This window comes from Rousettus aegyptiacus, unplaced genomic scaffold (genome assembly GCF_014176215.1).
Source record: "Rousettus aegyptiacus isolate mRouAeg1 unplaced genomic scaffold, mRouAeg1.p scaffold_m13_p_3, whole genome shotgun sequence".
Classification (NCBI taxonomy): Eukaryota; Metazoa; Chordata; class Mammalia; order Chiroptera; family Pteropodidae; genus Rousettus; species Rousettus aegyptiacus.
Window position 1 is genome coordinate 76,587,422 of NW_023416306.1, and position 24,184 is coordinate 76,611,605.

Sequence of the window (24,184 nt, forward strand, 5' to 3'; positions counted from 1 at the left end):
AATTTTTCATATAGACTTTAGAAACAGTTTGCTGATATAAACACAGTAACTTGCTGGGATTTTTACTGGGATTGCACTGAATCTATAGATCAAATTGGGAAGAAGTGACAACTTAATATGTTGAGCCTTACTATCCATTAACATGGGACATCTCCATGTATTCAGATCTTGACTTCTTTCATCAGTTTTGAAGTTTTCTTCCTATAGATCTTACATATATTTTGTTAGATTTATAACTAAGTATTTTAATTCTTTTTGCACTAACATAAATGGCATTATGCTTTTAATTTAAAATTCCAATTCTTCATTGTTGGTATATAAGCAACTGACTTTTGGATATTAACCTTGTATCATACAATCTTACTCAAACTGCTTATGAGCTTGTGTGGGTTTTTGTTGTTATTGCTGATTCTCTGAGATTTTCTACATAGACAGTCATATCATCTATGAAGTTTTATTCCCTCCTTTCCAATCTGCATACCTTTTATTTCTTTTTGTTGTATTATACTAGCTAAGACTTCTAGTAGATGCTGAAAGGGTGTGGGGTAAGAAGGGACATCCTTATCTGGTTCCCGATTTTAAGTATGATATTGGCTGTGGGTTTTTTGTAGAAGTTCTTACCAAGATGAGAAAGTACCTCTCTAATCATAGTCTAAGAGTTTTTAGTCATAAATGGGTGTTGCATTTTGTCAAATGCTTTTTCCCATCTCTTAATACAATTAAAAGATTTTTCCTTCTCAGCCCATTGACGTGGGAAATTACACTAACTGATTTTCAAATGTTGAACCATTGAATATCTAGAAAAAAAATCCTATTTGGTTGTGGCATATAATTCTTTGTATATATTCTTGGATTTGATTTGCTAATACTTTGTTGAAATGTAATACTTTACATCTATGTTCATGAGATAATGGTTTGTAGTTTTTCTTTCTTGCAATTTCTTTGGTTTGGTATCAGGGCAATACTGGCCTCATAGAATGAGGTTTATCAAGTATCCTTTCTGCTTCTATTTTCTGGAAAAGACTGTGGAGAATTGGTATAATTGCTTCCTTAAATGTTTGGTAGAATTCACCAATGAAACTACCTGGGCCTAGTGCTTTCTTTAACAAACAAAGGACTATTCAGATATCTATTTCTCCTTGTGTGACTTTTAGTATATTGCATCTTTTAAGAAATTGGTTTATTTTATCTAAGTTGTCAAATTTGTGGGCAAAGAGTTGTTCATAGTAGTCCTTTATTATTCTTTCAACGTCCATGGGATCAGTTGGTTATGATCTTTCCTGCATTTCTGAGATTGGTGATTTTTTTATCTTCTCCCTTTCGCCTTGGCTAGCCTAGCTAAAAGTCTGTCAATATTATAGACCTTTATGAAGAACCAACTTTTGGTTTTGTTGACTTTTTCCTATTTTTTTAATTTCCGATTTCATTTATTTCTACTCTAAAATTTATTATTTTCTTCTTTTTACTTTAATTTAATTTGCTCTTTATAATAAAGTAGAAACTTATTTAGATATTTCTTTTCTAATATATGCATTCAATGTATTAAATTCTAAGATTGCTTTCAATGTATTCCCACAAGTTTTGATAAATTTCATTTTCATTTTGATTTAGTTCAAACATGTTTTTTAGTTCTTCTTGGGACTTCTTTGACACATGTGTTATGTAGAAGTGAGTTGTTTAACCTTCATTCAAAGGTTAATAGGTGGGATTTTCCACTTATCTTTGTTACTGACTTCTAATTTAATTCCACTGTGGTCTGACAGGATACTTCATATGATTTCTGTTCCTTTACACTTGATAAGGTGTGATTTATGGCAAATATGTTTTTAAAATTTTTCTTCAGACTCCGAGGCTATTTTTAAGAAGTTTGTAATTTGTTTCATTCATGGCATGTGCTCATCAATGATACGTGGTGGTTTAAATAAACACACCAGGCCGAGTAACATTCTAGCTATCACTCCTGATTCATAACAAGGTTTAAATGTGAGCTGGTATAGTTTCTGACTCTCAGGAAAGGTAAAACAAATCCTTTTGCTATTTTAGATGCCCTAAAACAAAGTTACAATTTTCAGAAAAATAGAAGGAAGGGGAGGAGGTAAAGGGAAGGGGACAGATGGATTATTTCCTCCTCTACAAAAAGCCCTACTAATTTGTGTACAAATAAGTAAATGGTATAATTGAATTAGCAAACTTTCAGTGGGCAGGAAGGAAGGCTGAGAATGTCAGGAAAAGCCCACGAGTCTCTGACACCTATGTTCCACAGCAGACACATGCTCACTGCTGCCCTCCTTCGACCTCTCTACACTAGAGCAAGGATTCAAGTCACACCTGCAAAGCAGAAAACGAGCCAGAGAAATAGCTATAGTATGAATGACAGTAATTTAATGATTCTAACAGTTTTCTTAGAATAGAGTCACTAGTATGTGGAACAAAATTAATCATAAGAGCTGGTCACAGTCAAACAGCAGAAACAACAAATTTCAACCCATCTGGCATGATTCTGAAATGGGTATGAGTGCAGTCTTGGTCAGTGATATATAATTCATTTGACTTATACAGAAGGTAAGCATATTTTGTAAGGGGTACCCTCATTGAATGTGATTGTATTACATACCTGAGCATAACAAGCTTCTTCTATGGCTAACCCTGTTACTAAATCGACCTGAGGATAAAAACATATTTCATTTCAGCAGGAATTCCTTTTTAAAATATAGTATACTCAATATAAATTCAAATTTAATAACCCTATTCCAAAAGAACAAAATGCTTTGATGTAATACAGCAAATCAGAAGTAAGACCAGCAGGAGAACTAGGCCTCCTGAGTTCAAATTCTGACTCCACCATATGGGAGTTGTGTAACTTTGGGTAAGTTATTCAACCTCTCTGTGCCTCAGAGAGGCAGATCTGAACAAGGACCTAACTGTAGTACCTAGCAACTGAAGGTTCTGTGAGGATTAAATCAGTTAATCTAGGTGAAGACTTTATAAGGTATCTAAAATATACAAGCATATCTTGGAGATATTGTGGGTTTATTCCAGACTACTGCAGTATCACATAAAAATCACACATATTTTTTGATTTCCCAGTGCATATAAAAGTTATGTTTATTCTATACTGTAGTTTATTAAGTGTGCAACATAATTATGTCTAAAATAACAATGCACATACCTTAATTAAAAAATACTTTATTGCTAAAAAATGCTAACCATCGTTTGGGCCTTCCAAGAGTCATAATCTTTTTGCTGGTAGAAGGTCTTACCTGGATGTTGATGAAAACACAATATCTGCGAGGCACGATAAAGTGTAATACAATAAAATGAGTGTGTGTGGGGGGGGAGAGACCTGGTACACAGTAAGGATCATATAAAGTGTTTGCTATTAAGTATTTTAATATTATATAAAGATTTTAAAAACCAAATACTTTGTAAACGTTTCAAATTGCATTTAATGCTAACGAATTCAATCTTTTTATTGTTATAAAGCCCAGGATAATACAGTGGGCTTTGCGTCTGTAAGAAATAAGTATCTTTCTTCAAAATTCCTATAATTTAACAAAAACATAAGTGCTGTAATTTAAAGCCCAATGTCAATGGCTACCTGCACTGCTTCCTTGCCCTGCCTACCCCTCCCTGGCCTAGGGCTTCCTTTCCTTTGGAGCCACCTCCCTAAGGTAATCCCAGGACACCCTACAGACCTACCTTGTTTTGTGTGTGTCTCCCTGTAGAAAGCACATTGACTGAGAAGTTAAAGGTGGAATCAGGAAGTTCTGCTCAGAATGTTTTTTTAATAATATAATACTAGCACTGAGAATATACAGATGGCCCTTTTCTTTTGGTTTTCTATGAACTACAAGCCAATAAATCTTTTAACTCAGTGGCAAAAATAACAAGCATGTCATTAAGTTATAAGGGCATTAGTGAAATTACCAAATTATGTGATTATAATACTGAATTAACAATAGCTATAAGCAGAATGAAATCAATGATATAGCTAAAAAGAACCTCGGTAGCTTTCAGTTATGGTAGCATTGAAACAGCTATATTTAGATCATTAAAATATAATGTAGAGGTGTAAACATGGTTCATTTAAGTCTCCACTACCTACTCCAACAACCAACTCAAGCATTAAGGAACTTACCTCCATCCCTTGATTAATTGCTAATTTTGCCACTCGCAATGCAACGGGTCCCTAAAATTCAAATTAGAAAAAAGGGATTCTAATTATCATTTATGCAAATTACATTGTACATCTCAGAAAAATTCAGAAATTCTTATTGCTGGATCCATGGCATAGAAATAACAATGGTTGTAAGATGCAGCTGATGAAAAACTTTTTTAAAATTTTACAATTAAAGTAGACATTCAATATTATTTTATATTAATTTCAAGTAGATGAGAAATTTCTTTTAGAAGCCTTGCAAAGTCTTAAATAGCAATTGTAGCAACCCTATTGAATAAGTGAGTTAGGTGGATTCCACAGTACACTGTGGCACGACAAACTATGCTTAGAGGTCAGTGAGTGGTGTGTGGCTAGCATGGGACTTCTGCAAATCTCCCTAGAAGTAGGAAAAAGAAAAGGAGACAAAGCGTTTGGCGTGACACCACACCTGTCAGTAGTATGACAGGAGCTCGGGCTGGAGATGAGGCTAATGCTAGAGGTTAACACTACATTCAAACATCATTGTCACCATGGGGTTTAATATCAGTGTTTCAGTTGCTGGCTCTGTCCTTCCTCCCTAGGTATCAATAACCAACCACGATGATGATGTATAGTAAAGACGGGTCCTCTGGGCAGTGTTCTCACATCACACAAAAGTTAAAAGTCCACATAAGTCCTTTCGGATATGTGAAGGTCATACAGGAAGGAAGTGGGTGTTCCCTGAGAAGGAAAATATTACTTTTGTCTTAGAAAACCACACTCTTCCAAATGGAATTTAGTCATTTGTTCACATTCTAAGTTCCTAAAAATTGTTTTTGTGTGACAATAGAACTCAAAGGTATATTTTAAAATGTCTTTTGAATTAAAATGCAAGGTAGGTTCTAAATAACAGGCACAGAAAAGGACTCCAATAAGTGAAAGGTAAAAACATAACAGCATGAAAAATGCCATTTTCTCCTACCTAGCACTTTTGATTATCAATTTTAACCTAAGTTCTCTTCCTAAGTCATATGCTTAAAAATGTTTTCAGAAACCACAATCTTCTGAGGCTTAGACATGTATCTTCGTTAGAATTCTTCCAAGTGTGATTTGCATGTCTGGGACACGTACGAGTATCATTTTTTTAAGATCATCAATTCATTTTTTTTTTTTAAAACACAGTGTTCCACTCAGTGAGAATCTTTTCCATTCACTTTTGTCATCAGGTAACCCTTGTCTTCGTGCTGGTAAAATTCCATATTATACAGATCCCTAAGCCTTCTGTTACAATGTAGATGAAGATTTCAGGGTCTGGGACAGGCCTGGGATTCTGCTTGTCTAACATGTGGCCAGGGGACACCCAGGCTGCTAGCCTGCAAACTGGAAAATCAGGAAAATGAGAATGCTCGCAGATATAATGCTTAATCAACTTCTATTTCAAAATATAAAAACAGTGCCTCTTCTATATCAAACTTTTTTCTCAGACAGAAATACGGAAGTAACATATAATATAGAAATCATATAGAAATACTCATTTTATAGAAGCTTTTTAATTACTTGGAAGAGTATTTAGTGACAAAGACTATAAAAATAAAGATTCTTCCAAATTGTGTTTTATAACTTTTGCATATAGTTTCACAGTTACACACTTTCTTATGTCATTCAACATCTCCCTTGCCCTGGAGAAAAATTAACATCCTCAGAGGCATGTCCTTCAGATGAAAGAGACAATAATGACAACCTGGTTTACCACTGGATGGAATGAAGCTGGATATAGACTGGGGCTGAGAAGGGGAGGTTCTCAGGCAGGGTGAGCTGTGGGTAGAGATGGCATTAACCTCACTAAGCATCACGGGAGAAAGACCAAGTTCCCAGGAGTGAGAGAAGAAATTGGAACCACATGGATGCCAAGGGGCTAAGGAGCCTCCTCGGTACAGCTCTGGGGCAGGGAGCTGAACATTCACATCCAGAGTCAGGAGAGGTTGTGAATATCAGAATTGGAATCATGCTATAATTTTGCTTAAACATACCCCTTTATTTCAACTGAGACATGTTGGTCATAAAGTTTTAAGCTAAAGGGAGTCATTAACCCAAAACTTAAACTATTACTTCTCTATTATTTGGGGGAAATAGTAATATCAAAGTTACCACAAGAGCCATTTTTTCTCCTAAAAGCAAAAGAAAAAAAAAAATCTTTTCTATTTGCTCTCTCCATCAATTCAGAGTTTAAGGCTCTGTGTTACCTTACATGGGGGAATAAATTGCATAAAGGCCCTGCCCTGAAAGAGCTTACAGCTCATTGGTTAACTGAGAAGGACTGAAGTATCAAGACCAGGCAGTGTGGTTTCAGAAACAACTCAACTGTGAGGCTCCACCTGACAGCTCTCGGGACAGGTGTGCCACAGCAGGCCTGGCCTTTGACAACAAAGAATTCCAAGAACATCTTCTGAAACTGGATGCAAAATTGGATGCACAACAAATGTGGAGGGTATATGCCTCTTTCTGAAAAGGGAGTTCATGAGATTCCTGGGAGGATCCATGGTCTCAACACAGATGACAAATCCTGTTTGAGTTAAATGACTCCACAAATGGTCAGAGGGGGTTAAAACTCCACTGGGGATAAAGATAAGTCACTAATTGTTTACATAGAAAAAATTCTTTAATCTATGATTTCAGAAGAAAGGAATATTTGAAAAATACACCAGAAAGAGTGTGAGAACAAAGAAATCCTAAAAACAGAACCCTCAACGCACTGTTATTAATATCATACACGACAACTGTCGTCTATGAGTAAAAGTACAGTGAATTCCAGGTTTCAAAGTATAATTGTGAGGAAGTACACTGTACCCAAAAGGAGTTAAAATAATGCCTACATCATCACAAAAACTTACACAGTAAGACAAACATATCTCAAGTTAACTTATCACAGTGAAAGCCCACTTTAGCATAAAGAATTCTTGCTCTCCTTACTTATTCCTTTCACTGTTTTTCAGCTTTTGGGTGATCCAGTTTAACAGCCCATCCATTGCTATTCTTCTCCACATGTATGGCTCAGGTCAGAGCATTCACTTGGTGAACTTAAGGTGCTAAGAAGTGCTGACACATGACAAACACGCTTGTGATATTATGGCTGTAGTATGGGCCTCAGATCATCATCAAATCTTAATTTTAATTCTGAAGGCTTTTAATGTTCATCTAGTATAGTATTTCTAGTTTTGCAACTACCATGTACTTTTCTACCTGAAAAGCAAGATAAAGACATCATGAATATGTGAGATGTTTGTTGTTTTTGTCAATTTGCTATAGAAGTTGCCTAAAGAGAGAAAAAAAGAAATGTAATTAGAAATACCTGAGGTAAAAACTCTCTCGCTAGGTCCAAGGCCTTTTTGTAGGCAGCATCACCCTCCTGGTTCTGCTCTAAAACATGGCTAATCAAGCCTACTGCTTTGGCTTCTTGGCCATCGAGCACGCGTGCAGAGAAGATGAGCTCTTTGGCCAGGGACATCCCAATGGCACGAGGCAGTCGTTGGGTTCCCCCTGAAGAACAGGAGAGAGAAAACACAATAATTTGACTTAGTTTCAACATTTCAGTTTTATTTATTCATTTATAAAAATAAACCAGGGCCAGAAGTTTATACATCAAAATTAGTAACCTGAAAACTACTTCAAAAAATAATCTAATTTCTTAATTATTTTATAAAATTAATAACACCAAAAAGCACTTGAGAATCTTCTATCATTAAGTAATTCTGGCACCAATACTTTCAACATAGCTGAACTAAATCCACAGTCTTTATATAAGGAATCATAAGATGCCCAGCAATGGGCAAGCAATACTGTCCCTTAGCCCATTTGCCAGAGAAATGACAGGTCTATCAAGCTTGGCACTTTTCTTTCAGTTTAGTTAAAACTTACCAAATTCTGAGAAATTAAACTCATGTACTTTTAAAGAATAATTTATGATAAATGACTTGTAAACTAACTTTAACAAAAATAAAAGTAGAGAATTGCTTTGTCCTGGTAGTGTTTACTTTGTCCTAGTAGTGTTTACTTTTTCAGTGCAAGTACTAATCGTCTCGAGACACTGTTCCATTAGATCTATCTATATATTCACTCCAACATCTTCTAGTGATGAGGCTAGGATCTCATTAAATAGAAAGCTGAACAAAAGCAGGTAAAATTCTTATTAGTAGCTTCAATTTCTACCAATGAGAATATGAAAATAGCTACGACATTAGGATTCCTATAAATTTTATCCTTTAAAAGGCTGCTGGGCTGCCCAGGCCACTGGTGGCCAGAAGACAGGAGCGGCTGATTGCCAAATTTCAGAGGAAAAAAGACAAACTGATGGCTTGCCATCCAAAAAAGAAGTTCACTTATGTTCTTTGGCTCACACAGTTTACACTCCCCCCCCCCCACCCCCGTATTAGTTACTAACAACAATTAAAAACTGAGTGGGTGATTCCATACAAAAACCAATTTCCGCCTGGAAGTCATGAGCAGCTGCCCCTTTAAGACACAACACATGCTGGTTTGCCCATCTCTACCACTCTCTATTATAGCGCTGCTCCAACACTTTAGATAGAGAAGTTTTCCTTTACTTTAAACAACTTTAAAAGCAAAATTTTTCTTTTGCACATCTCGATCAAAAGTGGGAAAATGAAAAATAAATACCACAAATTTAAAGAAAGCATGTTTTCCTTCAGTAATTAAGTATATTCCTACATGTTTCACCAACAAAGCATGCCCACATTGGAAGAACACAACTTCAGATGTGTTCTTTCCATAGCAGCTGCAACCATATTAAGAACGATGACCAGTACTTACAAAATATCGGTGATTAAAAATGAAAAAAAAAAATCCTCAATAAATGGGGAAAGGACTAACATTTTCAACAGGGATTGTTTTTAAATATAAATGAGCACTACTTCTGTAAAACACAGTTATTTCTTAAGTGTTTAAGACTGCCCAAGCAGTTAGAAATGGTGAGTTTATAAGTGTTTTACTCAATATGGCAGAAAGTACAAATCTGAAAAAATGAAGCACTAACAAATTTAAATCTAACTGTAAACAATGCTGTTGCTCAGTGCAATAAAGATACATGTGGAAAACACAAGTTATTTATGGCGTTTCCAATGGCAGCTGATTAGAACAAATATAAATAATACAACCCAGATAGCTATATTTACTCATGGGAGCTGATGAGAATTTTCATAAGACTAAAAAACTTACAGATATAATGTTTGCAATAAGCACAACATTAGGAAATTATTCATTTTTGTGTTCTGTGAAAAGTTTAATGTAGATTGATCAAAATTAACAAACGTGACCCTTATGGTCATTGTTAATGTTGCACTTTTTATTCAGCTGAAAACTCAATATTTTGTAAGTCCACGAAGCTTAAGCCCATTTATCATATCATTTCACTTACAGTATCATCTCCAGGAATGAGGATTTTGTAAAAATTTAACAAAGGAATAGTCATGAAACTAACACCATGAAACAGACCTACTCCCTTGAGCTGAACAATATATAATTCAATGCTTTGCTCAGTGAACTAAATGCTAGAGGACATGATGTGAGGGTGAGAGGTACTGTGCTGAAGAGAGCTGTTCGTTCTGTTGAAAATAATGCATCACAGGGTCCAAGAAAATATCCTCAACTTGGCTCACCAACTAACACTGCAACCAAGACTTGGACTTTTTGGTTGACATCATAAGCCATCTACTTTAGGTACCTCATATAGTAGAATTATACAGTACTTGTCCATCTATTTCATCGAGCTTAACGTCTTCAAGGTTCATCCATATGGTATAGCATTTATCAGGATTTTTTTATTTTTTAAAACTAAATAATATTATATTGTATGGATATACTATGTTTTGTTGTTCACTCATCTGTTGATGGACACTTGGGCTGCTTCCACCATTTGGTTATTAGAAATAATGCTGCTATAAATATGTGTGTATGATATTTCAAGACCCTGCTTTCAATTCCTTGGGGTAAATACCCAGAAATGAAACTGCTGGATAATGTAGTAATGTTTAATTTGGGGGGGGGGGACGGCTATACTGTTTTCCATAGCAGCTGCACTACTATACAGTCTGACCAAAAGGGCACAAGAGTTCCAATTTCTCCATATTCTCACCAACAGGTTTTTTTTGTTTGTTTTTTGTTTTTTTTTTTAAATAGTAGCCATCCTAATGGATGTAAAGTGGTATTTCATTTGTGGTTTTTGATGTGCATTTCCCTAACAACTCGTGATGTCATATGCTTATTGGCCATTTCCATCATCTTTGAAGAAAAGTTTATTTAAGCCTTTTGTACATTTTTTTAAAATTGGGTTTTGTTGTTGAGTTATAGGAGTTCTTTATATATTCTGAAAATAAATCCCTCATGAGATAAATGATCAGCAAATACTTTCTCCCATTTTATGGGTTGCCTTTTCATTCTGCTGATACTGTCTGAGGTATATAAGTTTTTAATTTTGATAAAATCCATTTATACACTTTTTCTTTTGTTTCTTGTGCTTTTGGTGTCATATCCAAGAAATCATTGCCAAACCCAACAGCGCTAGTTTTCCCATTGTTTGCCTTGATAAGAATTTTGGAGTCTCCTCTCTCACATTAAGGCCTTAGATCCATTTGGAAGTAACTTTTGTATATGGCATATGGTAAAGGTCTAACTTCATTCTTTTGCAAGTGGAAATCCAGTTTTCGCAATACCATTTTTTTAAAGGGCTATCTTAAATATTACACAAATATATAACGTAATTCTCTCATTCCTACTGAAATTTTATTATTAAGAAACCTGTTTGGTAAGAAATTACCTGGCCCACTTTCCTATGCTGCAATCAGTTTGCAGAAATCAAAGACAGATCATCGGAACTATATTTTTACATCTGTCGAATTGAAGATAACCACCCCCTACCACTTCTAGGAATATAAACTTTGTAATTCCAAACTTTATAAAAGTGATTTGGTCTGTTCAGTTTGCTTTTATCAATTTTTAATATTGTCAGTGTAAACAAAGAGCTGTACAAATGGAAGTAACTGAACTGCAGTGACAATAAACTAAACATGATTAATAGGGAATCTCGGATTTCTACAAATATCTCAGGAATAGTTACCCTAAATAGAAACTTTTTATGCCAGCATTCTGTTCCAATTTGGAAGTACTTGTACTTATAAACAGCTACTTTCTACTATGAAATTAAACAAAACACTACTGCTTGTTAGGAAGTCAAGGCTCAATGCAGTACGCAACACCTTGCAACCTGAGAGACAAGACGTGCCACTGAGACCTACGTGTTAGGAAAGGTATCAGATTTTAAGTCCAAATGCAAATAGGCATATTAGAGAGAATTTATTTCATCTTTTTATTAATTCTGAATATTAAATTCTAATCTTAGCTTAGAGTTAGGCAAAAAGAAGACAGAGCGTCATATCCCTGTTTATTTTCTTGTGCCATGCTTACTTCACTAGATTACATAGCCTGCTCAGTTCTCATAGCCATCTGAGTTCAGCATCACTAAAATGTCATCCCTCCTAGGGATTGATGAAATTAAACAGTGGAATTAAACACAGGGTTGTCACAGTGGAAATAAAATTGTTTCACTCTAACAGCAGCCCTACTGCATTTAAGATCGCAGAGCTCTACAAGACTCTATTCAAACTCCACTGCCATCCCAATAGCTTCCAGAGCAGAGTCCTGACTCCTGGCTGGGCCTGCTCTGAGGCTCAAAGGCTCTTCATAACTTGTCCCACATCATTAAGTTAGGTTGCAAAATCAGGCTTCAAATCCACCTCTGCTTGATTCTTATCCACTGTGTAATAAAAGCAAATTATGAAATGAATGCATGACTTGACTTATTTTATTTAAAAAGGTGTGTGTGGTGTATATATAAGCAGGTACATAATGTAAGCAAGTATATACATATGTCAAATATGCCCAAACAGTTGTCTCTGTAAGGTTAGCTGATAGGTAATCATTTTTTTTTTCATTTTGCCTTGCTATATTTCCAAAATATTGTGCATTGTATAGGTAATAAGACACTGGAATAGAAATAAAAGTGCTATAACATTCTGGAAGACCACAGAGAGACAAAGAGCCAGCCATTAAGTAAAAGTATCACAGCCACTTCCTGCTTATGTTCTCAGGAAACTTTTCAGGTTTCAGAAAGCTGAGGCTTCCCTGGGCTAGCTGTAGTACTCAAGGATCATGGTGTCTGCAAGTAATACACTCCCGGGATATTCCCTTAGGCAATTCACAAAACAAAGGATAAATGCAATGTAAGCTCAGAATTTCCACAACAGCTCATAAGGCTCCAGCTAAAAAACAAGTACCTCAATCAATCTTAGGGGCAGCAAATTTAGAGCACGTTTTGCTTACAAAAAACAAAAAAGCCAAAAACCAAACCAAAACAAACCAAACCAAAACAAAAACACTATTCCTGAGTCACTTTGTCACCTACCAGAAAAGGGTATTCTGTGGTGCTGTGGTGTTCCATGAATCTGCATGAGGGTACATCAGAGTAACAGGCAGAAAATGAGATCCAAAGCTACATTAGTGTTATGGGAAAAAGGAAGTATCTTGGCCACTTCTAAAGTGGGAATGCTCGGAAAAAGCCAGCTGATATTTAAGGCTCTTTGCCTTGGCTCTGTCAGCAAGAGGATTCTAATTCAGTGGGTCGGAGGGGGGCCCTAAGGTTCTGCATTTCTAACAGCATCTAATATTCGGATGAAGAGACAGTGGGATCGGCTGACACACTACTGTCAAACGTGAGGTGGCAGGTGATTTTTAATAAAGTAACAGAATTTACATAACCAAATGAGCATTTGCCCCTTCAGAATCGTCGCCACTACTTTGGAAGTCCTCTTTTGCAACTAATTTCCAAGATGACAACACATTTGTTACCTCATTCAAGCAGCTTCTTGTTTAGGCACATGGATACAGCTATAACCTAAACAAAGCCCTGCCTCCTGGAGCTTACATTCCTGTGGGGAAGCCCACAATAAGCCAATGATACTGTCAGACAGTAGGAGAGCAGAGAGTGTTGGGATAGAAAGGATGGCCAGGGAGGGGTTCAGAGGAGGTGACATTGGAGCTAAGACCACAGGAGCTCAGGGAAGTCAGAGTGGCTGGAGCTCAGGGCAGGGAGGCACGAGTGGCACCAAGAGTAGCTTGAGAGGAGCAGGGACAGATCCTGTGGATCTTGCGGGCCAGAGTAAACAGTATTTACTCTGAGGGTGATAGGAAGCCACTGAGCATCTGAGAGCATCTTCTGAAAACACTGTTGTAAGAATGTCATTTGCCAGTGAAAATTTGGGTTTGAGGATAAGCTATAGTCATTGTAAGCCAACAGCAGATGTTCACATTACTTATGGGAGGAAATCAACAAGCTCAGAGAGAAATTTCAAACAAGCTTCCAACAGCTTTCAATGTCTGTCATGTTTTGACTACCCAACAACATCCACTGCCTCCATTAAAATTCTGGTCTTTCCTTAGGAGAACTTCCAACTTACATGCAGCCTGGGACAGTAGAAGATACCACCAATGGAGGCTGAGGGGGCCAGATCTCCCTCTCTACCCTGGCACAGCTGGGAAGGCATGCAAGTCAGGTCTGGCCTACTGAATATTATTTCTCGGGACTGAGTCACAAATGAGTGACCTTATAAGATGGAGACTTCCCAAGCTTACAGGCAATGGAGGGGCAATGATGTTCAAACCTGATGATTCTTGTATTATGACTCCTGCCACCGTGTAAACTGTCTGGTTCCAGGGCTTCTAGGTTCCATTTTGTGCTCTCAGCATCATTCTCTAGCCATATATTGCTTCTGGGACCTTACAACAAATTTCCTTTTTATTTAGGGGTAGCCAGAGTCAATTTCTGTGGCATGCTTTCCCACATCGTGCATGATACACATAATTAGTAGTTTTGTTTTGCTTTCTTTTGACAACAGATGAAGCTGAACAGGAATTTTTTTACTTGGTGCAAATAAAATTCATTTGTTCAATTACTAATTTATTGGTTAAGTGACCTAATATGTGGTAGGCACTGTCCCAGGTGCTTAACAAACAGTGATGACCTAGAAAGACCATCCCTATTTTATGACACTTACATCTTAAAGGCAGAAAGAAAAGGGGCAATAAATAAGCACTTGGACAGGAAAGAATTGAGGTTGTGATAAGTGTTATGGAGAGAATTCTAAAAAGTTTCAAGATAATCACTAGATGGCTATTTAGATTGGGTGGTAGAGGAGGACCTGTTGGATAAATGTGAGGCCCATGTCTGAATGTTAACAAAGCAGCCACAAGATCAGGTAGAAGAAAACCCAATGATGAGATCAGCTATGCAAAGGCCCTAAGGAGAAGCCAAGTTCAGCATGTTCAAGGACAAGGAAGAAGACCACTATCGCTACTGGAAGGAGTGAGGGGAGTGGTAAAAGTGAGGTTGGACAGGCAAGGTTTAGATCACACAGATGCAGCGTAGGTTAACATCTCATCCGACCTATGACACAGACACTGGAGGGTTTCGAGTGGGAACCCTGCATATTAGAAGATCTTTTGTAAGCTTTGCAGAGAAGAGATTATATATTATTAGATCAAATCAAAGTACCCAGTAGGAAGCTACTGCTCTTGTCCAAGTGCAATATGATGGCGGCTTGGACTGGGGAGAAAGGGAAATCAATCTAATGTCTCAATTTCTGACTTAGGTGAATAAGTAGAGGGTGGTGCTATTTACTGACACTGGAGAGACAGGTGATTATGGACATGCACCCTGGCCATCTTAGGTATGAGATCTCTTTTATTTATGTAAGTGGAGCAGTGAAGCATGTGATTGGATATACAGTCTAAGGTTTATTAATGATCACTGTCACATAGACGGGCATTCAAAGACAGGGGACTGGATGAGATCACACAGGGAGACTGTTCACAGAGAAAAGAGCAGAACAGTAGTCAGCAAGACCCGGAGAAGTACCCACTGAAGTGGAGTGAGATGGGATAAATGCAGGCGGAAGGTAGTGTTCAGCTGTAGCTACTTTTAGACATCTACCTCACAACCATTTACGCCAGCCTTCTTCCAATACAATTAAGTCTGCAGGGGGTCTTCTCTTCTAGGAAAAATTTCCTCACTGAACTGAAGATATCCTGGAAAACAATCTTTTTTTCAGGATGCTGTCATGTCTATATGTGACAGCTGTAGCGATGGCAGCCACCTTGTGATCATGATAGAAGCCAGCGAGGGCTGAATCCTCAAACTAAAGATGGCACAAGAGAAAGACATCACTAAGCTGCTGAAATTACCAATCCTGAAGTTGCCTTACTTTGTAACTTCATGGGATATTACACAGCATTTTCTTATTGTTTAAGCTACCTGAAATAAGATTTCTTGTTATTTGTACCAAAAATGTCTCAAGTATAGATGGATGGAGGAAAGAGGTTTGAACACATATTTTGGAGAGTGAAAGCAAACATACTGGGGAAATATGATAGGATTTCTAGGCAGAATTAATTATACATTTGAGATTTGCTGTCATGAAATGAGTTAGCATGGTTATCCTTTTTTTTTCCCCCAACACCTTCTAACCATTTGGGGATAGGCACAGAATAGGCAAATAAGCTGGAATTTTCCTAGACAAGTAGAAGAAGAAGGGAGAAGCCAAGTAATAGCAACAGTTATTCATTGAGCAGACATACATAATAACCCTCTGCAAACTGTCCTAAGCATGTCTACATATTAATTAGCTCACTTAATCCGTACAATTCCCCTAAGATGTTGGTGTGAAGATAGTGAAGGTCATCTGTAAGGAAGTCATTATCACAAAGGACTATGAAATCTAAGCTAGGTGGGTCTGAGAGGAGGGATATGGCTTAGAGTGAAAGTCTCCAGGGATCTGATGACTTAATTAGGTCCAAAGAGCACTGGGAGGTTACAGTGTTGCAGAGTGAGGTACAGGAAATCTATATTCAGAATGGAGCCATTACTGATGATGTTGAAGTCTGGGTATAACTGTGGGGTACTGGATTAAGACGTGAAGGAGGAAAATACTTCTGTAGGTGCAATCAGAGAGAGCTGAAACTCGGTCCTGTGGACAGCAAGAGAGAACATACATCAAAGTGCTTATTACATACAGTTCCTGTTCTAAAACTTGTTGAATAGAAAACATTAGGATACTGGGAACCTTTAATTCTAATGAGAAAAATACTATATTCTTAGCCAATCCAAAAGCTCGATCAATTTCTCTAAAGGCCAATAAAACAGCCCGGAAAAAAAGCTCTTCAAATGCTACATAGTGGCCTACCAAGATTTCTGCATAATATTTAGCATTTTAAACACCAATTACCTAATTCTTCAACACTTAATGAATTCATTAAGGTGTATGTTTGTATGCAGAAAACAAATCTATCCAGTATGAATTATGTTTCCTTCTATGTGGCATTAAACATAAAATAATGAAAATAAAGAATCTTAAAACTGTTCAGTGATCAAATGAAAAGTTTGGTGGTGAGTGGAGAGAGCAGCAAGAGTCCTGATGAAGGGTGGAGGTCATCAACAGTGTGCTGGTTTCTGAAGGAGGGAGCAGAACTGCAAATACTCAAGGATCGTTCATGTCCACATCTAATTCTCTTTTGGGCACTGAAATTGTAGTAGGTAGCTTTGAACCATTATCTGAAGCTGTAGACAAAATAACAGGATGAAAAACTCAAAATTGGTGTTTTCTTTTGCTTATCATCTACCAATAATACAAAAATTAGTTTGTAAATTAGTTATTAAATGGTTGAGTCTTTTCCTTTATTTACTAATTTTCAAAATAACAAGGTGGTTCACTAGCATCATCTGAAGATGACCAGCATGTTTTTTTGTTAAGAACCATCACAAATTTACAGATTTTAACATAACTGAGACATTAGAATACATGACAGTTATTATCTCTATTAATGCTCAAACTACCCCATCTGTGGCCAGTAAGAACGTCCTTAGATTGGTTTTGGAGTCCTTTTGACATGACCTTAATAGTCTTTGATAATCTCTTATCTGGTATCACAAGTGTTCTGAGCTCATCTTACACATCACTCTCCCAAACCTTGAATCAGTCACTTCTCCAGAACCTGGTTTCTTTCAGTGGAACTGTACTTTAAAATTTAACACTTCTGCTCGTATCAGGACCAGTTTACTCACAATAGCCATGATGCCATATGCACGTTCTGCATATTCTTTGCAACAAATGATCAGCATCAAAGATGAGCGTTAACAAACGAGCATGAAGATAGTTCTTTGGCAGTCAGTCAGTACTTCGCCACGTGATGCTACCAGATCTTCAACTTTTTCGCTGCCCAATTTATTAAAGCCAGTCTCTTTAACAAGATCTACAGTTTTATTGCTTTGATTTAACTACTTCCTTGAAACCTCAGAAATCAATCACAAAATTCTGGGACCAGTTTTCTCAAGGCTGCATAAAGATCACAAATGGCTATCCTATAAGGCCAGAACCCAGGTTCGTTCTGTTTTCTCCTTTGCTATCCTCAGCCCATATCTTCTATTCCACAGGTCACCTCGTGGTCCAAAAAGGTTGTTAAAGACTTGCCATCAAATTTGCAAACCAGGTAGCAAGAAGAAGGAAAAGGGGAAAGGCAAGAGGGTGCTGTTTTCAGAACCACTGATTAAGTCCTAGCCCACAACTTCTGTTTCCACCGCATTGGTTAGAACTTGAACACATGTAGTTGCGGGGGATGGGAAAGGTTATCCTCTTGCTGAGTGTTTTGCCATAGCATAGGGAACAAAATTGGAACTCTATTACTATGGGAAAATGAAAACAGGTAAAACTTTTAATCATGTAACATCATCTTTCCATGTTTATGTATTACTTGGATATAATTAAAATATATTTTAAATGTCATATTCTTGTTCAAATTTTTCCATCATTTAATCTATTATTTTGAGAAGGCATCAAGAATCCACCCCCACCCCCCACAAGATAACGGTGTTTTAGGATTACATCATTTAAAACAAACTTAAAGTAGCAACCTCTACATCAATAAGCAGCTTAAACGTAGCAACTTCGCTTTTGCCAGAGAAGGCAAAAACTAAAATTTTGCACTGTCTCCTCCTGCTCCTCTGTATTCCCTGCTGCACACAGGCCTCCAATGCCATGGGAAGGTACCAGCAGCAATCTGGGACTGCCACCCTTCTCCTTCCGGACCAAAGTCCTACATTTGAAGTCTAAAATAAACCAAATACGGATACTACTTTCCTTTCATTATATATACATGTATTAAAAAAAAAAAAACATAAAATAAGCTTTAGACATTTCACAATCAATTAAAAGTAACATGTAAATAACTGAACACAACTTTATGGTTTTGAATTATAAATTATGTTTTCATTATATTTATGAGAGAGAAGATGCCAAGTTTTGGGTTTGTTTGTTTGTTTGTTTGTTTTTGGTTTCTTTCTTAGCCTTTATATTTTCCCTTCTCTTATGACTTCAAGAAGAAGCCATACTAATAAAGGGGGACGTTCATAACAAATACTTTGTTAAAAGCACCACATAAAGGGCATCTGCTGATATAATTAGAGCTGACCTTTGACTTTTACAAGTAAATAACCCAATGACCCCTTTGAATTATTTCTAAATCCCTTCTCATAAATAGAATGCCCCACTTAAGGTTATTTTTTCCTTGAATTGTGGTGAGAGAACTGCAGTAAAATTTTAGCTTTGGATTACAATGTCCATTGCAGCTGATTACTGTGGAAGTCTATCAGAGGGCTTTCAGCAAGCACTTTCTGGGTAGAGTTGGGCTAGATGTTTATAAAACTGACTTCCTCACACTTTTACAACAAAATGCCATGATCAAAGAGGAGTGCGCTATGTGAACAAACATGGCTTGTTTACTGGTCTCTTGTTTACTGGACTCTTTTTGCATGTCACAACCATGCAAAAACCATAAAAATATCCTTCAATTTGTAATCAATGTTTAAAGTGTTATAATAATATTTTCTATTCCCTGAGGCTTTGTAGTATGTTGTAAAGTAAGGAGAAGACACACACACACACACACACACACACACACAGAGTCAGAGACACAGAGAGAAACAAGAATAAGTGAGGAGAAAAACCTAACTGGCCAAACCCTAGCAATGACCACCTGAAATATATGAGTTTGACCTCTATGCAACTTATGTTAAAGGTGCATTCAGCAAAAGCTTTAAAACTTCTAAGAACTGAGGCAGGGGGGAGAAAGACAGGACATAAAAAATTTTTTTCCAAAGCGAATTAAGCTGACTGGCAAGAAATTAAAACCTTTGTGATACAGTTTTCATTAAGATTTATTATAGAAAGCTTTCTTGGCTATTATTCTATTCAATGTTAGAGAAACAGATATGTTAAAGTTGTATTCATTATAAACAAAATTATATTTATTTTAAAATGTTTACAGGAACTTTTCACGCCAAATATTTGAAGAACTGTTATACCTTTTTTTTTAACTTTTGAAAAATATAGTTATATACCACATGAAACACAAAATCTTACTTTCTAAAACTATTTTAAAGACTGCCATGGTGCACATCTGCCCATTTTGGGCCACCCAACATCCACCACCAGCAGCACAACAAGCTCCTCTGCCACTGACTTGGTTGCTCCAAAGGGTCACTCACTAGAGGATTCTCTGCCCAGAACCTCTTTCTCTCACTCAGCTACAGCCAAAGGATAGGCAAGTGACTTAGGCCATAACAAGTTCTCTTTTGCAATTTGGATCTTGAATGGAGCAATAAAAAAAGAAGGGACTGGTTGGTTTCACCAATTCAAGGCAAAGCTTCCAGGCAAGCCTATCTAAAGTTATGCTGTCAGACAGACCTTTCTGTGACAGTGGAAATGATCTGTGTCCAAGTTGTCCAATATGGGAGTCACTAGCCACATGTGGCTACCAAAAACTTGCTAATGTGGCTGAAGTTTTCATTTTAGTTCATTTGAATCAATTTAAATTTAAAAAGTACATGTGGTCAGCAGCCTCTGGTACTGGATGGTCTTAAGTCCAGAATTGCCTGTCCCTACAGCTTCCCTTTTTTGTTCACAACATTTATTTCTGTTACAAAACCAAAGAAACTTTGATAAGATCTACAGCTCATTTCAAAAGACAGAACATTTTAGTCAGTGATGCAGCTGAGGTACATGGTCTGCACAACTTCCCCACAGCTCACCTGTCTGGCAGGAGGACGGTGCTTTGCACAAAGCAGGAAAAGGGGCTGCACAAGTCTAGTGGCAGGCATGTGTTCTGCCGACTAGGTAACCTCGATCATACCAAAATGAGAAGGGAGATATCCAGAAACCAAATGATTCATCTGTTCTTATAATACAGCTGCACTAAATGCTAGAAAAGTGGTTATCTGCAAACTGAGTCAAAACAGAGATCTTTCTTACACAATTGCATCCCAGGTTGGCTTGAAGTTAAATACAGTAATTGCCCAGAGAAAATAAATTTAATAGAAAGACGTGATCCAGTGGACACTTCTGTATTCTGATTTCCATCTAGTGGCATACATTTACAAATCACTATTACTGCCTGTGATTACTTATAAAAATATATGTAATTGTGGCATCGAATGAATATGAATACATATACATATATGTATATTCATGACAGCCTTAAAGAAAATTCTTGATTAATTATGTTTAATATAGTGGTACTTATAAGGTTTCATGTTGACCTCACTGGATAAATCATATAAATACTGAAGTGAGTTAACAAATTTAATAGCTTGATATCTGTAGATATCGAAAGATTCTACCTTGTTATGAGTTGTATCTACCATTAAAAAAAAATCTCTTAAGCATTGAAAACAATTATGCAATAATATCCACTAACCCAAATGTATGGTGAATAAGATACCACATAAACCATGTAGTCTGTCCTTTAGAAAGAAACTGTTTCATCATCTCTAATAATTAAGTAAGAAGGGTTGTATTACTTAATGGGCATTGCAAGCCACCCCAAAACTCAGTGGCTTAAAACAACAAATATTCTTTCAGTTTCTGTGGGTCCAGAATCCAGGAATGGTTTGTCTGGATCTTCTAGCTCTGGGTCCCTCATGAGACCACAGTCCTCTGTTTCCAGCTCACTCACTCGGTTGTTGGCAGACCCTCTCCGGGGTTGCCTCTTGACATGGCAGGTGGCTCACCCCAAGGTGAGTAATTCAAAAGAAAGAAGATGGACACCATAGTCTTCTAATAACCTGAAGTGATTTCCATCACCTCTGCCATCTAATAGAAGTGAGTCAATATGAAAGCCTTCACAAGGTGAGGGATCACACATGGGTGTGAACATTTAAATGCTGCCTACTACAAGGACTAAGGCTGATTAAGCAACACACAATGTAAAGGTCATCTTTAATCTGTACATCTGTCCTTTACCAAAAAGCAGTTTTTTTCCCCCAGATCACATTCAGAGACTATTTTCCAGAACTTCTTTCATTCTTTCAAAATCTAGAAGGAGATGAACAGAACATATTAATTAACTATTGATATTTTGAAAATAATATAGGAAAAAGAGTGGAAAGAATTTAATATGGAAGATATTCCTTCTGAAAAGCTAATTCCATGAAAAACACAGGCTTTGCCAAACACAATCAGAAGTAGAGAAAGTAACACAAACACAAGAACAGTGTTTCTATTCTTTCTAAAATGTTCATTTAACTGTATCAATAAAAAGAGGAGACAGACAGGCTGACTGTATTTCATAAAAATTGGACCATGATGTTTTAATTAAATGAGGGGGCTAAGAAAGGGGTTAATATATGTGGAAAGTACACAATATCCACATGTTTTCTCTCTAGATCACATGAACCATCTGGATATGTAAGAACACAGTAAAAATGTATTATTAAAAAACAATATAAATATTTGTTATTACCTAAGAATGACTCAACAATGGAGTGAACACAAAGATCTGAATACATTTTCTTTATAAAAAGCAGGTCACATTATAAAAATTTGAAGATTCTGGCACAGCAGTACCATGACTAATAAATAACCACCACCATTTATTGAGAACTTATTATGAACTGTGTAATTTAACACATCTTATAATTTTTGTAGGACCCCTATGAGGACACTACTTTTATTATCCTTATTTGAAAAGTCAGAAAGTCATAGGGTTAAAAAGCTGAAATAAGCAGCCCATGCCCACTATAAACCAGGGGGTGAATTAGGCATGTCTGATTCTATAGCCCACCTGCTTTTCCTAATGGCAAGCAACTTCACCATAGAAGAGACCAGATGCATGGCTCCTTGAATAGTTATCCGTTAGTAAGGCAAAGGCTTGTTTGAAGTTAGCATAAGGATATAACTGGATAACGGGAACGAAAGGAAAGAAGAATTATTTTCCACAGGGTCTGATATCAGAGGTAGTGAACAATGACAGAAAGCTTCAACACAGCAGTCAATTCCCACTGGGAAGGTGGTGCTAGAGGAAAAGAACTACAACGCAAGGTCTACATGACTTCCAGTCGAGAAGGTCAAGTAGGTAAATGCTCTTCTTGCCTCCACCCACGACCACATCAAAATTACAACAAAATCACAGAACCACCTGAAGACTAGCTGAACAAAATTCCTGTAACTAAAGATATAAAGCAAAAGTCATGTCGACACTGGTAGTAGGGGCAGACATGGGAAACTGGCTACTCCCGTATCCATGCGTGGCAGCTAAGAATCGGGAGAGCTATCTCAGCTGCGGAGGTACCCCGAGTAGTAAGGAGTCCCAGACCCACACCAGGCTCCCCAACCTGGAGGACAACTGCTGCGAAGAGGAGTCCCCATAACATCTGGCTATGAACATCAGTGGGGACTCAGTACAGGTTAGACGAAGAGCTGCTATCGATCCAGCTGTCCCCTTAAAGGGCCTGTCTACAAACTCACTCACTCACAAGCACTTAGCCTAAGCTCCAGCAAAGGGACAGCAGCTTGAGAGGTGCCAAGGACATATGGGGAGGAACTGGCTTCATGGTGAGGGCTGGAGGGGGAACTCTCTCAGGAACTGAAATACTGGCAGGCACCATTGTTCCTTTGATGAGCCCTCCCACCACACAGCCAGCAGGCACACACAGGTACCAAAATTGTGTCTCCATTAACAGAGCTCCAATGTGGTGATTCCCTGAGATACTGCCCCACCCAACTTACACACCCAGCTAGAAACTTTCAGTGGCTATTCCATAAAGGAGGCTAGCCTCGGGCCCTGCTATGGTCTCTCCTAAAATCTCTTAATGGTCCACAAACACCAAAGGAGCAGTGTCTGGCCTTGGTGTGCCCTGTCCTCTTGGTAAGCAACGCCAGACCCCGCACTAGTGGCAGCTGGCCTTGTTTTGCAGCTTATCCTCTTGGGTGCCTCTAAGCCCACCACAGGTGGCAACCATCTGCAGATCACTTTGTAGCTCCTACTACGTGGCCCTGGGCTGGGCACAGGCAGTGGCTGGCTGATCTTGGCCTGCACTGGAGCCCCTCCCAAAAGGCAACAAAACCACCGGATCTGGTGGCCGGTTTGAGACCACACCAGGGCACCATTCAACCAGCTCCACAAATGATACACCCAAAGGGTGAACTCAGCAGGCATGAGAGCCCACTAAAGTATATCCCACTCCATGGGGTCAGCCCCCACACAACAGCACCTCTGCTGTAGTCATGACAATTCCCGACAGACAGTCAACCTGAGGGTCAATCCCTCCCACTGATATCGCAATCAAGGCAACAATAGGAGGGTTCACTGAACCCACACAAGGGACACCCCTGAGCACCTGGCTCAGGTGAACAGGGAGACTGTGCCACTGGGCCCCACAAAAGACTGCATAAGGCTACTCTACCCACATCAGGAAACAGCATCTCTACCTAATATACAGAAACAAAACAAAGAGGCAGCCAAAATGAGAAGACAAGGAAACACGTACCACAGAACGGGACAAAACTCTGGAAAAAGAACTAAACAAAATGGAGACAAGCAATCTATGAGATATAGAGTTTAAAACACTGGTTTTAAGGATGATCGATGAACTCA

At 37.8% G+C, this 24,184-nt stretch overlaps 1 protein-coding gene across 18 annotated transcripts in view; it reads right to left on the bottom strand.

Annotated features, from left to right (window-relative positions):
* The window catches only part of AUH (AU RNA binding methylglutaconyl-CoA hydratase), a 149,971-nt gene that overhangs the window by 8,466 nt on the left and 117,321 nt on the right, over positions 1–24,184 (bottom strand). For 16 of the 18 annotated variants that reach the window (XR_001598923.2, XM_016160486.2, XM_016160488.2 and 13 more), the window contains 3 exons: positions 7,488–7,675; positions 4,139–4,189; positions 2,615–2,662 (listed from right to left, as the gene is read on the bottom strand). Coding sequence is in view for 17 of the 18 variants with exons in the window: in XM_016160486.2 (XP_016015972.2) it covers positions 2,615–2,662; positions 4,139–4,189; positions 7,488–7,675 (287 nt within the window). In the remaining variant the exon portion in view is untranslated. The remainder of the gene's footprint in view (positions 1–2,614; positions 2,663–4,138; positions 4,190–7,487; positions 7,676–24,184) is intronic. The other 2 variants (XM_036218240.1, XM_016160478.2) reach the window with 1 other exon arrangement.